The 12950-nt window shown below is 38.4% G+C and overlaps 1 protein-coding gene across 1 annotated transcript in view; it reads left to right on the forward strand.

Moving 5' to 3' along the window:
* TMEM94 (transmembrane protein 94) overlaps positions 1–12950 on the forward strand; it is a 73094-nt gene that overhangs the window by 29244 nt on the left and 30900 nt on the right. The window contains exons 5-13 of the mRNA XM_015821833.1: positions 1904–2106; positions 3148–3299; positions 3434–3536; positions 4776–4862; positions 5968–6084; positions 7500–7556; positions 9568–9672; positions 10445–10609; positions 12291–12503. Of these exons, the coding sequence (XP_015677319.1) occupies positions 1904–2106; positions 3148–3299; positions 3434–3536; positions 4776–4862; positions 5968–6084; positions 7500–7556; positions 9568–9672; positions 10445–10609; positions 12291–12503 (1202 nt within the window). The remainder of the gene's footprint in view (positions 1–1903; positions 2107–3147; positions 3300–3433; positions 3537–4775; positions 4863–5967; positions 6085–7499; positions 7557–9567; positions 9673–10444; positions 10610–12290; positions 12504–12950) is intronic.

The raw sequence follows: 12950 nt of genomic DNA on the forward strand, positions 1-12950 counted from the left end.
GTTAGTCTTTGTTTTCCCTCATCTGATGGTGTCTCATCAGAGACTGTTGTAAAATGGATGGCCATATAAACTATACATATACAAATATATAGTGAGAGGTATCCTCAATTTTTCCTTATTCCAGCTACTGCAATGTTGCCACTGTAACTTATATGTTAGGAAAGTAATAGAAATACTTTTTGCTTTTTTTTATTTTCTATACTTGTAAACCATCTTTTCATTCAAAAAAGGAATTTGGAGTCATATGCCCCAATATCAGATACAGGTAGTTCTTGACTTACAACAGTTTGTTTAGTGAGCATTCAAAGTTAAAACACCACTAAAAAGAGTGACTTATGACAGTTTTTCACACTTATGACTGTTACAGCATTCCCATGGTCATGTGATCAAAATTCAGACACTTGGCAACTGACTCATATTTATGACAGTTGTACCGTCCCGACGTCATGTAATCACCTTTTGTGACTTTCTGACAAGCAAAAGTCAATGGGGAATCCAGATTCACTTAACAACCGTGTTACTAACTTAACAACTGCAGCAAGCAAGGTCATAAAATGGGGCAAAACCTGCTTAGCATCAGAAATGTTGGGCTCAATTGAGGTTGTAAATTGAGGACTAGCTATATTAAGTGCTACACAAAAGGAAATAAAAGCAAAGCATCGGTAGCTATCTATGACAGTAACAGCGAGAAACATAAAAAGTATTTAAACTAAATAAAATATAAGCTTGAAATTTAAAAATGCTTCGATAAATAAATAGATTTTAACCTAGCACCAGAAATAATGCAGCAAGCATTCTTCCTGTGACTGGAGATTCTGAAACCAGGCTGCCACTATAGAAAACAATGTCTCATATTAATGGGCAGAGAGGATAATCTTAAAGCACGTGAAGCTTGATAAGGACCCTTGGCCAAATCACTGCTGCTGTCTTTGTTTCCTTATTTCCCTCCATCTGGATCTCCATCCGGTTCTGTCTTCTGTAAACAAACATATTACTTGCCAAAGCTATCCAGATGTGGAGGTTTTTGATGCACTGCAGGGAAAGCTGCAAGAACCACTGTTGCAGTTTACAATCTCTATAGGAAGACCGAGCAGATTGTTTGTAGCATGAACTAAAGTAATGAATTGCACTGATGCCATTAAAATGCATGTTTTAGGAAGTGTGTGTAAGAGTTGTTGAAGAACGAGTGATTGGAAAAAGAAAACTGGGAGAGTATAAGTCCCTCCTGCCGTGGTTGAAATGAATATAATTTCTCTAAAATGGCATGGATGCCAACAGATCCAGGAGGATTGTATTAATTAATACTGGGGCTGGAAGTATAAGGTTAGGCTTTTAATTGGACATATGTCATGCTTAATTTGACCTTAAAATGAACTCAGAATAAATTGCTGCTGCAGCTGAAATCTGGATCAATGTTTAGCAGTATGACTTTAGTGGATGGGACCTCATGAAATAATCCAGGGGTAGTCAACCTTGGCTCTTTTATGACTCGTGGACTTCAACTCCCAGAATTCCTGAGCCAGCTGAGTCCACGAGTCATAAAAGAGCCAAGGTTGACTACCCCTGAAATAATCTCTTCATGCATGGAGGGTGGCCAAAAGGAATTATTTATGCAATATTGGAAAGAGAAGTCTGCACATGATTTGCAGTGGTGGATTGCCAATATGTTTTGTTTGTTAACCTTGAATGACTTTTTTATTAAGAGAGAAGCAAGGAAGGAAGCTAACAAATTCTAATTTTCTGGTAATGTTCTGGTTGCCTATCTATTTCCTCCCTCATGGAATACTCTTCTTAATAGTATTTTAGTCAGTATCTATATAACAATGATATATCTGTTTGATATCTTTATTTTTCTACTATGTTGCTTGTTTAATAACCATTTTCTGTTAATCTGATATTTCAGATACCTTAAAAGATAGTAAAGAACTAATCTGGACAAAAACCATGTACCCTGATCTTCACATGCCTTTTGCCCCATCCTGGTCGCTCCACTGGGTCTATAGGGATGGTCACCTTGTCAACCTCCCAGTAAGCCTGTTGGTAGAAGGTGATATTGTTGCTCTGAGGCCAGGCCAGGAATCCTTCACCTCCCTTAGAGGGATTAAGGTAACTCACATTCTTCTTGATGGGTTTCTTTGGATTCAAAGTATTTAATATTTTTCTACATAAACATGAGTATTAAAAACACTCATAAATTTCTTCCTAAAAGAGCCACAATTAAGATAAGATAAGATAAGATAAGATAGATAAGATAGATAAGATGAGATGAGATGAGATGAGATGAGATGAGATGAGATGAGATAAGATAAGATAAGATAAGATAAGATAAGATAAGATAAGATAACCTTTATTGTCATTTTTTTACTGTGGGCACAACGGCACACATCAAAAATGAAATTTAGTTGCCCGCTCTCAAAAGTGAAACACATACATGACCCACACCTAAACATACTATGAACAACATATGTACAGACCCACACCTCTATATATATGTAGCAAATAAATATTAAATATTGTCCATCTTGAATATATAACGGAAGGAGGAAGCTTGAGAGTTCGCAAGTTTAATGCTGTATGGAATGAAACTATGGCTGAATCTGGATGTTCTGCTACAGATACCACGGAGCCTCCTCCCAGAAGGTAACAAGGAAAACAGGTCGTGAAGAGGATGTGTAGTGTCCCAGATAATCTTGCGGACCCTGCTCAAGCAACGCTTCTGTGCTATGTCCTGGATGGGAGGGAGGGAGCTGCCAATGATCAATAAACATTTCTTTTAAAAATGGAAACCAAATACTTCAGAAAACATCAGCATACAGTATACAGCTTGTGATGAAATGACTTCTTTCAGTAATGGGAAGAATAGATTTAAAATAATAACAAGTGCATTTATTTCTTTTCATTTTTTAAGAAGTATGCTTAATTTGTTATTGTTATTTGCCTTGAAGGTCCTTTGAGCAGAAAACCAGGGTTCAGATAATGATGCTATAAAAAAGACTATTGTGTCAGACAAGCAACAGTAAATTATATGTATTAGTAAAATAAGATCAATTGCTGTTAGTTGCTTAAAGAAGCCTGAACTTTCTGTAAGATATCTGAGTTGCCTGTTCGTTAGACAGCTTCTGTCACTGTCTGATCTTTTTCTAACAGGATGATGAACATATTGTCTTAGAGCCAGGGGATCTGTTTCCTCCTTTTTCTCCCCCACCCTCCCCCAATGGGGAGATGAAGAAAGGACCCCAGAATCCTCAGATGTTTCGACTCTTTCGGGTCACAAAAACACCAGTGATCGACAATGTTCGGTAAGTTCTTAATTCTTGGATAGAGTTCTTCTCAAAGTGCGACAGAGGTTTGCTGGGTATAAAGCCGGCAAAAGGTAATACGTTATTGACAGTGTTTTTAAGATCCTCAGTGACTTTTCATTTGTTTGTTTCAGATTATGTTTAGACATGGACTTATCACGGTCTGTGACTGCTCTAGATAATGAGAGATTCACAGTACAGTCGGTGATGCTGAAGTTTGCTGTTCCTGTTGTGCTGGTATGTGTAATTGGTTGTAAGTAGCAGCTCTTCGATTTTGGTCCAGTCAAGTTCTAGGCGATTAGGACTATCCTGATGACTGATGGTTTTCTGTTCCTTTGCAGAAATAGTCCTTGATATTTTTTTTGCAAGTCTTGAGCATTCATTTGTAGAAATAGGAGGAACTGTTTTGTGTACAGAAGAGAACTAGACAAAACTGATGGAGCAGTTTTGAGGGGAGAAAGAGAGAGAGGAGAGAATTAATTGTTGCAGTCATAGACCAACACAGAAGAAGAGAAGATAGCTTAACTAAACCCAAGGTGATCCCTTTCTTTCTCTCCCAATCTCGTTAGCAAGGTGGGTGTACTGAGTATCCAGATTTTAAAGGATGATGGGAATATATGTGCACAGCTAAAGTCGATACATCTGCAGTGTCCATGCTTTAAGATGTCTGATCTGGATACAGCAGTGCACAGGGACCTCTTGTTTTGACTTTGGTAACATGGACTAAGCAAGCCTGCTTTAAAAAAAATATTTTCAAACCTGTCAAAATATTGATGGAGACCTGTTCCAGGGAAAACAAGTTTAGTGGCTACTGGTCCTTTCCAAGCCCAATTTAAAACTCTTTATTTGGAATGACATATAAGTCTGCTTGGAATTTAAGATCTAGATGAGAGATCTTTCTGTCTGCCATGCCATCATCGGAGACTGTTTGGGAATCATTCCAAGACAGGGTCTTTTCAGCAGCTACTCCCAAGAAAACCAGACTAGATCGTATTTGTGCTGGAGGACAAACTGACTTTTATCCATAGCAGTATTTGAAAATCAAGCTTGCTGAACCAGTTTTTAGCTAGCAAATGCTGTTTCCTTAGTGTGTTATTGACACATTTTAATTACACTGTTTTAATATTTGGAACTTTCTAAGTGCTACCTGCTGTGAGAACTGTTTTTCAGAAAATGTCTTGCTTTTAATACATATAATGAAAATGGCAAAGCCTGTATTCTCAGGCTGTGTCCTCTCTCTGTTTAAACTACAGCAATGGCAAATAATGTGAACCAGCTGATTGGTTTACTGTATTTAGATCACTAGAACACCCGTTTCTAGTTGATTAGTTCAACTAGAAATGGGTGTTCTAGTTTCTTTGATTTACCCCAAATCTGGACACTCTATAATCTTTCAAAGAATAATTATGTTTCCTATAGAAGGGTGGGAGTCTGAAAGTTGAGTTTTTAATGTTGTTTCTTTTCTTTAAATGGCAGCTTGGCTTCCTGATCACCAATGCCATGCGGTTTTTTTTCATGGCTGGTGAAATAATCCCTTGGCAGTACATGTTTCTTCAGCTTCAGGTAAAGAAAACTATGCTCTTATTATCCCCAAACTGGTTTTGGTTCTCATTTTTATATATATATAAAAAATACCGTTTTGCATTAACTATTAAATACCTGTGTGATGTTCATACTTTTGTATATGCTAGGTTCCACTTTTAAGCTGTGCTCATTAAGGATGCATTTCACAGTGAGAGAGGAATTTCAGGTATTGCAGAATGGAGTTATTTGATTTGTTGAAGAACTTTGGAGGAAGCGGGACCCATTTTGCTTCTATTTTGCATTCCGATTTTTTGGCTCCTCTTTTGTTTTTGACAGCAGAAAGGGGCCATTCAAGGGAACTCAGTATTAATTTGTTGCTACTTGTGTTCAGACCTTCCTGGGAAGCAAGCTCAATACCTTTGTGTGATGTCCTGAGATTCCAGTTTTAGGGAACAGTGGCACTTGGGCCTATTAGCAGCCCCAGTTTGTTATTCTAGAACAGTGGTTCTCAACCTGTGGGTCGGGACCCCATTTGGGGTCGATCGACCATTTCATGGGGGTCGCCAAGCAAGGCTGTCCGACATTTTTTTTGTCCGACATTTTTTTCCCCTTTTCCAGTGGGTGCCTTACCTCCCTTGGGCTGGGCCAGCTGGTGGTTGGCCTGCTCCGTCTCTGCAGCTTGCCAGCTACGCCTCGGCCGGCGCAGGGGGCGGAACCACGCATGCGTGGCGCTCCCGGGCAAGGAAAGTCCTCAACTTACTACCGGTTGGGTAGTCCACTACTTACGACCGGTTTAGTCCTCGACTTATGATCGGTTTAGTCCTCGACTTACGACCGGTTGGGGGTCGCGGCATTAAAAAGGTTGAGAACCACTGTTCTAGAACAAGTCTTTCATGGAGATATATGGTGGGGTGTAAGAGTCTTGAGATTGTGCCTGTAATTTACCTTTTCTTGCGTTTTTCACTTATTCATGCGTTTTTCACTTATCCTTGTATATGTAATTCCAGTGATCTTGAAAATAAGATGCTTCTTGGACATCTGTATAATGTCTTTATGGCTTTGATCAACTGAATATCTGGGGAGGTACTACATCCTTAGCTATGGAAAGTGATTGTACTCATTGTCACTTGGAATGGCATTACAGGTTAACGGTGTCTTGCCTATCCTCCCACTCCTGTTTCCAGTCCTGTGGATTCTTGCCACGGCCTTCGGTGAAGCCAGGGTTCTAGCCCAGATGAGCAAAGCTTCCCCTACATCTTTGGTAGGTATTTAACAATAAAGACAGGTGGGAGGATGGACTGGGAAAAATAAAAATAATAATAATAATCTTGGAATGGGAAGTCACAGACCTCTTTTAATACTGAGAGAGGGAGATCCTATGCTCCTTCTTTCTCTTTCCCTGCTTTTTCTTTATCAGTCTTTGGAATTAGAGGTATTCCTGAGGGAGCAGTTGAAGGGATAATAAAGGGACAAAAGTGAAACTGGTTTGGGCTTTGAGCATGAACAAAATGGGAATTGTTCAGAGATCTGATAGACCATCCGTTGGTTGCAATTCTCAACTCTTTTGTGACCAGGGTTTCCAGACTTCTGTATAAGGTAGTTGGTAAGTTTCCATTTTAGCTAGCACTGGTCTTTTGATTCTTAATCGTTTAACCTCTCTAATGAATGAATAGAGTTTTTAGAGTTGCGGAGCCTATGGGGGTTTACCAATAACAGGAATAATGTTTTTTTTCCCTTGATTGTGTAAATTCGACTGTCAATTGATTTATATCATTCCTGCTTACTTCTGCTTCTCCTATTCAGTCTTGTTCAGCTTCTTCCATTCCTTCTGCTTCCATCTCTGCTTGCTTGCTGTAGGCATGTGAAGCTTGATCTCCTTATTTTCCTCTTCCTTTCTCCAGCCTCTCCATGTTTGCTCCAGTGCTTGTATTCTCGATGTTTCCCTTCTCCATTCCAGAGTCCAGAAAATTTGGGCAATATGCTTACTTCCCAAATGTAGACTTGTATCATTGCTTTTTGCCAGCTTATTGTAATTGGATCTTTACCACTTCTGCTTTGACTTAGAGTAGCACTGTCTCTTGTAGCACTTTACCACCCAAATCATCTAGCACAATTACATGCTTCTGTCCTCTTGGTTTATATAGCTCTTTTCCTTTCCCTGCTTTCCTTTTGTCTGGGGGTTGGAATTAGACTCTTTTTTTTTTCTCCCAGCCTGCATGTTTCTGCTTCTTCTCCCCGTCTCTTTAATTTCGCCTTCAACTTTCCTCACTGGTTTCCTCTTGCAAGTCTTCTTCTGAATCACTTTCTACTTGATGCTGCTCCTTCCGTTCCACCTTGCACTTATCTGGATTACCTTTGCTCATTTTTAATTTACGGTAGTAATGTGTTTCCTTTTAACCAAAAGCTATTTTGAATTTTAATATTAGTCCGAGTTCCTGTGACACTCAGGATCTTTTCATGGTCAAAAAGAAGACTGATTTTTTTTTGGGGGGGGGGTTCTCTCAGTTTGTAAAGGAATATCTGAGGCAGCATACTTTTCATGTAGAGCTTAGCCTACAGAGATCCCTTTTTCATTCATGTGTCCTAGTGGTGACAAGTATTTTCAGAAGGATTTTCTTCATGTATCCCTTCCAAATATCTTGATAGTAACCTGTTTTATTTTATTTTTTGCTGCAGCTGGCTAAGTTCTCAGAAGACACACTCAGTAGCTACACAGAGGTGGTATCTTCCCAGGTACTATTTTATTGACCAGTCTTGCGTCCTGTTCTGTGTTCTTCTGTGCAGTCCATCCTTTCTTGTTGCAAAATGCTTGGTCTCTTCTTATTTTCTGTATCTTTGGCTTGTTGGCACTTTCATTTCACTAAACTGGTGATGGTCGGCACGCTTACTGCACACCTTTTCTATATGCTCTTCCCCTTTAGTGGATGTCTACAGTTTACCAGTTTTATCTGATTTTTGAGAACAAAAGGGCATTTGAATTAAGGCTGTGGAATTTTTCAAAAGTTTATTTTAAGGAAGCACATAATTCACATTGCTTGTCTTGCTGAGTGAAAATAACTGACAGATGGTCCAAGGGATTGGAAAAAGCATCCTAAGAATTCAGGCTTCATACTCTATATCTGTGTGTCAGAATCAGATTTAGGAAAGTTAAGTATGAGAAACTGTGTATTTTTAAGAGATTAAATGGAACAAATGGGTGGTAGAATTTCAAAATTTATCCAGGTACTCTGTATATTACAATCTGATTAATGGGAACCGAACCCCTATCATTTATTACATCAACCTCTTTAATTGTTCTTTCTTAGATGTTTGGGTTGTATCATAAGGCCATCTAAACTGAGAAAACAGAATATGCTTTACCATTATCTGCAAAATCAAGGAACATTTCATTGGTGGAACTTATTGATTTCTTCTATCTAAATTAAGAAGCAGTGTGGATTGCCAATTGAATTCAGTAATGATTGCATAAGAAATGGTAGTATTAGTGGGCAAATTTTCTGTGGTATCAATTCAGGTGGGTAATGATGAACTGATGTCTAATTTTTTTAGTGCTTTGAAGCAATCAATGCATTCTGAAACAATACTGCAGAGAGGGAGGGAGAGGGAGGGGGAGAGAAAGAGAGAGAGAGAGAGAGAGAAATTTGAGTAATCTGTCAGCGCTGATGGGCCCCTATTCAGTGTAGCATTTCTTTTCCCATGTTCAGTTTTTTTAAAGAAATGTAGCTAACTTAACTAAATGTTTCTTCCATTTTTCTGTGTCACATGAAGATAGACTAAAGAAGCTTTGCATATTTAGCTTTGAGAAAAAATGACTGAGGAAGATATATGACAGCACTTTCAAATATCTGAAGCGATGTCTCAGAGAAGAAGGTCAAAACCTGTTCTTTATTGTTCCAAAGTTGAGGGCAAGGAAGATGGATTCAAATTGAATTTTAGCAAAAGAACCCCTATTTAATAGTAAGAGCAGTTTGACAGTGGAAGCAAGGGAGGTAATGGGCTCCTGTTTGCTTGGTGTCTTCATGTGGAGGCTGGATATTCTTCTCTTGTGGATGCTCAAGTTTGGCTTCTAGCATGGAGCATAGGTTGAAACTTAGTGGGCTAAATAATCTCTTCCAATTCTATAATTCTAAATGGAATTCTAGCCATGTATAGGTGGATAGTAGAATCCTAGCCATAATTGTAGCCATATGAATCCCACTGCAATAGACCAAAGACCTGTTTGTTCAGCATCTATTTCCCACATATTTTTAACAAAATTTACATAATAGAGGATGATGTATCTATGGTTTTTTTAAATATCTCAGATTGAACAATTCTCTCAGAATTGCTCCACAAAGCTGAATCTAAGGTGAAATTCAAAATTCTACTAGCGTTTACTTTTTTTAGATACGTATGTATTTGTCAAAATTCAATTTTTTAGATCTATATTCTTAAACAAGAAATTAAAATAACAGAAAGAAAAGAAAGACAAAAGGAACAGAAGGAAAGAAAGAACAAAAAAACCCCTCTGAATCATCCTACTTCCTGTACATATTTCAAATCCGACATTCCCTACAAGCTTTGTCATGCACTAGAGATCTCATTTATACACAGGTTGCTATACTTAGTTCCTGTGGAAATGTTAAACTGTCACTTGCTACCAATCCTGTCTTTCTGGAAATAACCATGTTCCTATATGAAGTCTATTTGAACTTGTCATTCTTCCTCATTTAGTTGACACCAGTTGTTGTGGCTTTTTTGGTAGGAAATGTTACGGTGTATCTGGAGCCACTTCCTGCAAGTTCTGAAGGGCAAATCACCAACACTCAGCTTCACCTCTAGTCTGCTTCACAGTTTGGGATCTGTCACAGTAAGTCTGATTGCAAGAAGAATTGCAAAAATGAGCATAGAGTTCCCTGCCATGTGGCTCATTGGCTAGTTTCCTTTATGGTTCCAACTGTTCTTCTAAAATCTATCTGAAAGTGTTAGCTAGATATTGATGAGATAATGGTTCAGAAATGTGGTCAGATTGATTTTAGATTGAGGACCCACAAGATATCAAGTTGCTACTGATTGGCAAGCTCTTTTATCTTGGCTGGACTGACAGTAGTCTCTTCTACATAGAAAAAATTAATAAAGCTGAGGTTTCTAGTTTTAAATCAATAAACTACGAATGAGCAGTAGGCATGCACTTGTCCTTTTCAGCTTTTAGAACATTAACATTTTATTTTACTAAAAATCTATTCCTGGGCCTTACTTTCTACCTATTTTTCACAGGAGTCTTCACTCCTATCCAAAACATGAAATGTAATAGAAGATGGCTAAGAGTTATAAAGGATACCACACACTGCCAATTGTCATTCCTTTTGGCCTTAGCTGATCTCTCACTGAGCTAGGACTGTACTTTGTCATCTCCTTTACAGTATTTTATGGCATCTGTACATACTGGGGAAAGTATTTCTGCATTCAAGAAATATAAAAGAGGCTTGAGAGATTGAAGGTTGTTTGGAAATGGCCTTTTGTCTTGCATTATGTTTAAAAGATGGAACATTGTGTCTGGCTCACTGATACAGACATAGCCTTGCCCAATAGTTTATTGTATATCTCTGGGGTTTTGTCAGGTGTCTTGGGCTTGTTTTTAGGTGCTCTGCTGTGTGGATAAGCAAGGAATTCTGTCCTGGCCTAACCCCAGTCCAGAGACGGTTTTGTTCTTTAGTGGCAAGATGGAACCTCCTCACAGCAGCCATGAAGATCTGACAGACGAACTCTCCACACGCTCCTTCTGCCACCCAGAGATGGATGAAGAGGTGAGGGATGGGTTCATAAAGGATACTTTGTCAGGTCTTGGTCTTCCTGACTTTTGTTTCATTTGCAAGGTAAAGCCAATTAAACACTGCAGATGCATGTTCAAATTCTGCAGCTAAATTATAGCAATCAAATACCTTAGGAAACTTATTCTCTCTTCCAGCTAATCTACATAAGTAATCTAGATTATTTAAAGAAATCTGGAACAAATATTATTATAGTATCTTTGACTAATAGAATAAACACAGCATGAGCTGCTGAGAGGTAGAACCTATTTTATGGAATGATGCACAATACATATAGGAAGTAGGAGAGAATTTGAGATTTAAAGATTAATTAAATTTATCAGATATTTATTTTGTTTTTTGAGTATGATTATAGTCCACAAGAACCCAAAAGCATGTACTTTGCAGGTGGTTGCTGAGGGAATAAGAATTAAAAATTCCTCTCTTAATAACACTTATTTTTCCTGAAAACACTGATCATGAACTTGAACAGGAATTTCATTTGGAAGGATTATGAAATGAGCCTTCCTTTGACATGAGATTATTAAATAATATACCATGTATATTCGTGTATAACCCCTCCTGCGGATAATCCAACTTTTGAACATTTAGCCAAGATACCATGAAAAGATAAGCTGTGGATAAATCAACCCTGCATTTTTCATGGTATTTTGGTTAAAAATGTGAGGGTCTGCTTATTTGTGCATACATATGGGAAATAGAGGTACGTTTAGAAACTATTACCATATGTACTTGCAGGTTAGCCCATCCTCAGATAAGTGGAACCTGATTTTTTTTCATCCCTAATCCTTAAGTTATTAAGGATCATAAAAAGAGTAAAAGTGAATACCAACTACAAAATAAACCCAAACAGCAAAAGAAAAAAGAAAAAAGTGTGAAAAAGAGAAAAGAACAAGAACAAAAGATAACTTTCCCCTTCATCCAAACAAGTGAAAACAATTTTAACAGCTTATTGCCACCTCTAAATGCAACATAAACTCTTTTCTCCACATAGCTCCTCTCTTAATAAAACAAAAATCCAAATGCTTCATTGATCATTCTTTGTTAACAAAAGTCAAATAAGAACAACCAGATATAACTAAGTTCTTTATTATTAATTATTATTAATTTAATTTATATACCACCCTTCTCCCGCAGGACTCAGGGCGGTGGTCCTGATCAGATAAGCCAAACATAATTTTTGAATCTATTTTGGCACCTAAAATACAGGTAGTCCTTGACTTACAACAGTTCATTTAGTGATGGTTTGAAGTTACAACGGCAGTGAAAAAAGTGACTTATGTCCATTGTTCACACTTACAACCATTGCAGCATCCTCACGGTCAGGTGATAAAACTTTGGACGCTTGGCAACGGATTCATATTTATGACAGTTGCAGGGTCCCAGAGTTGTGTGATCCCCTTTTGCAACCTGACAAGCAAAGCCAAATTCACGTCACAACAAGTGTAGGGCTTCACTTAACAACTGTGGCAAGAAAGGTGATAAAATGGGGCAAAAATCACTTAACAAACGTCTCGCTTAGTGACATAAATTTGGGGGCTCAATTGTATGTCAAGGACTACCTATATACTCAGCTCATTCATAAATACCTACGATAGTCCTTGTTTCCTCTTGCAGGGATTTTCTGCTTACCTCTTTTATTTATGCTGTGTTACAGCCCCATGAAAGGGATGCTTTGCTCTCAGGGCCCTTGTCGGATGTGGTTCGCATCAGCAACGAGCAAGACAGGGCTGAGTGGTCCACCAGCAATACTCCCAAGTCTTCTGATACTCAGATTCACAAGAAACCAGCAGGCCGCAGCAAGCACCCTTCGGGATCTAATGTTAGCTTCAGCAAAGACATTGAAGGAGGAGAGGAAGAGCCAACTCAGGTAATGAAGGATGGGCCACTTCTGGCCCATTGTCTTCATTTCATGCAGGAGACAATGCCAATATGGGTATCTGCAGAGCAGTGATTTTCATACCTGGCTGAAGAATTCTGGGAGTTGAAATTCACACATCTTAAAGCTGCCAACTTTGAAAAACATCGATTTAAAGGAAGCGGGGTTACCAATCTGAGTGCTGCCCTCCTTACTCCACGTTAAAATTACTTGCATGAGAGGAGATTTCCATCATAAAGTACAAGACAATAGATTATGAGGGCTCTGGGATCTGAGACTGAGGTGTGTAATAGAAGACAAAGAAAAGACCTGGGAAATATTTGGGAACTCCAGTCTTAGAAGAGGTTTTAAAAATCAGAAAGAACATGGTGAGCATCCTTAAAAAGGTTTCAGGGAACTGCTTACTTGGGTTGTGCATACTTCAAAAATTATTCGGAA

The sequence above is a fragment of the Protobothrops mucrosquamatus genome, unplaced genomic scaffold (assembly GCF_001527695.2).
Source record: "Protobothrops mucrosquamatus isolate PMUCROS unplaced genomic scaffold, P.Mucros_1.0 scaffold1406, whole genome shotgun sequence".
Taxonomy (NCBI): domain Eukaryota; kingdom Metazoa; phylum Chordata; class Lepidosauria; order Squamata; family Viperidae; genus Protobothrops; species Protobothrops mucrosquamatus.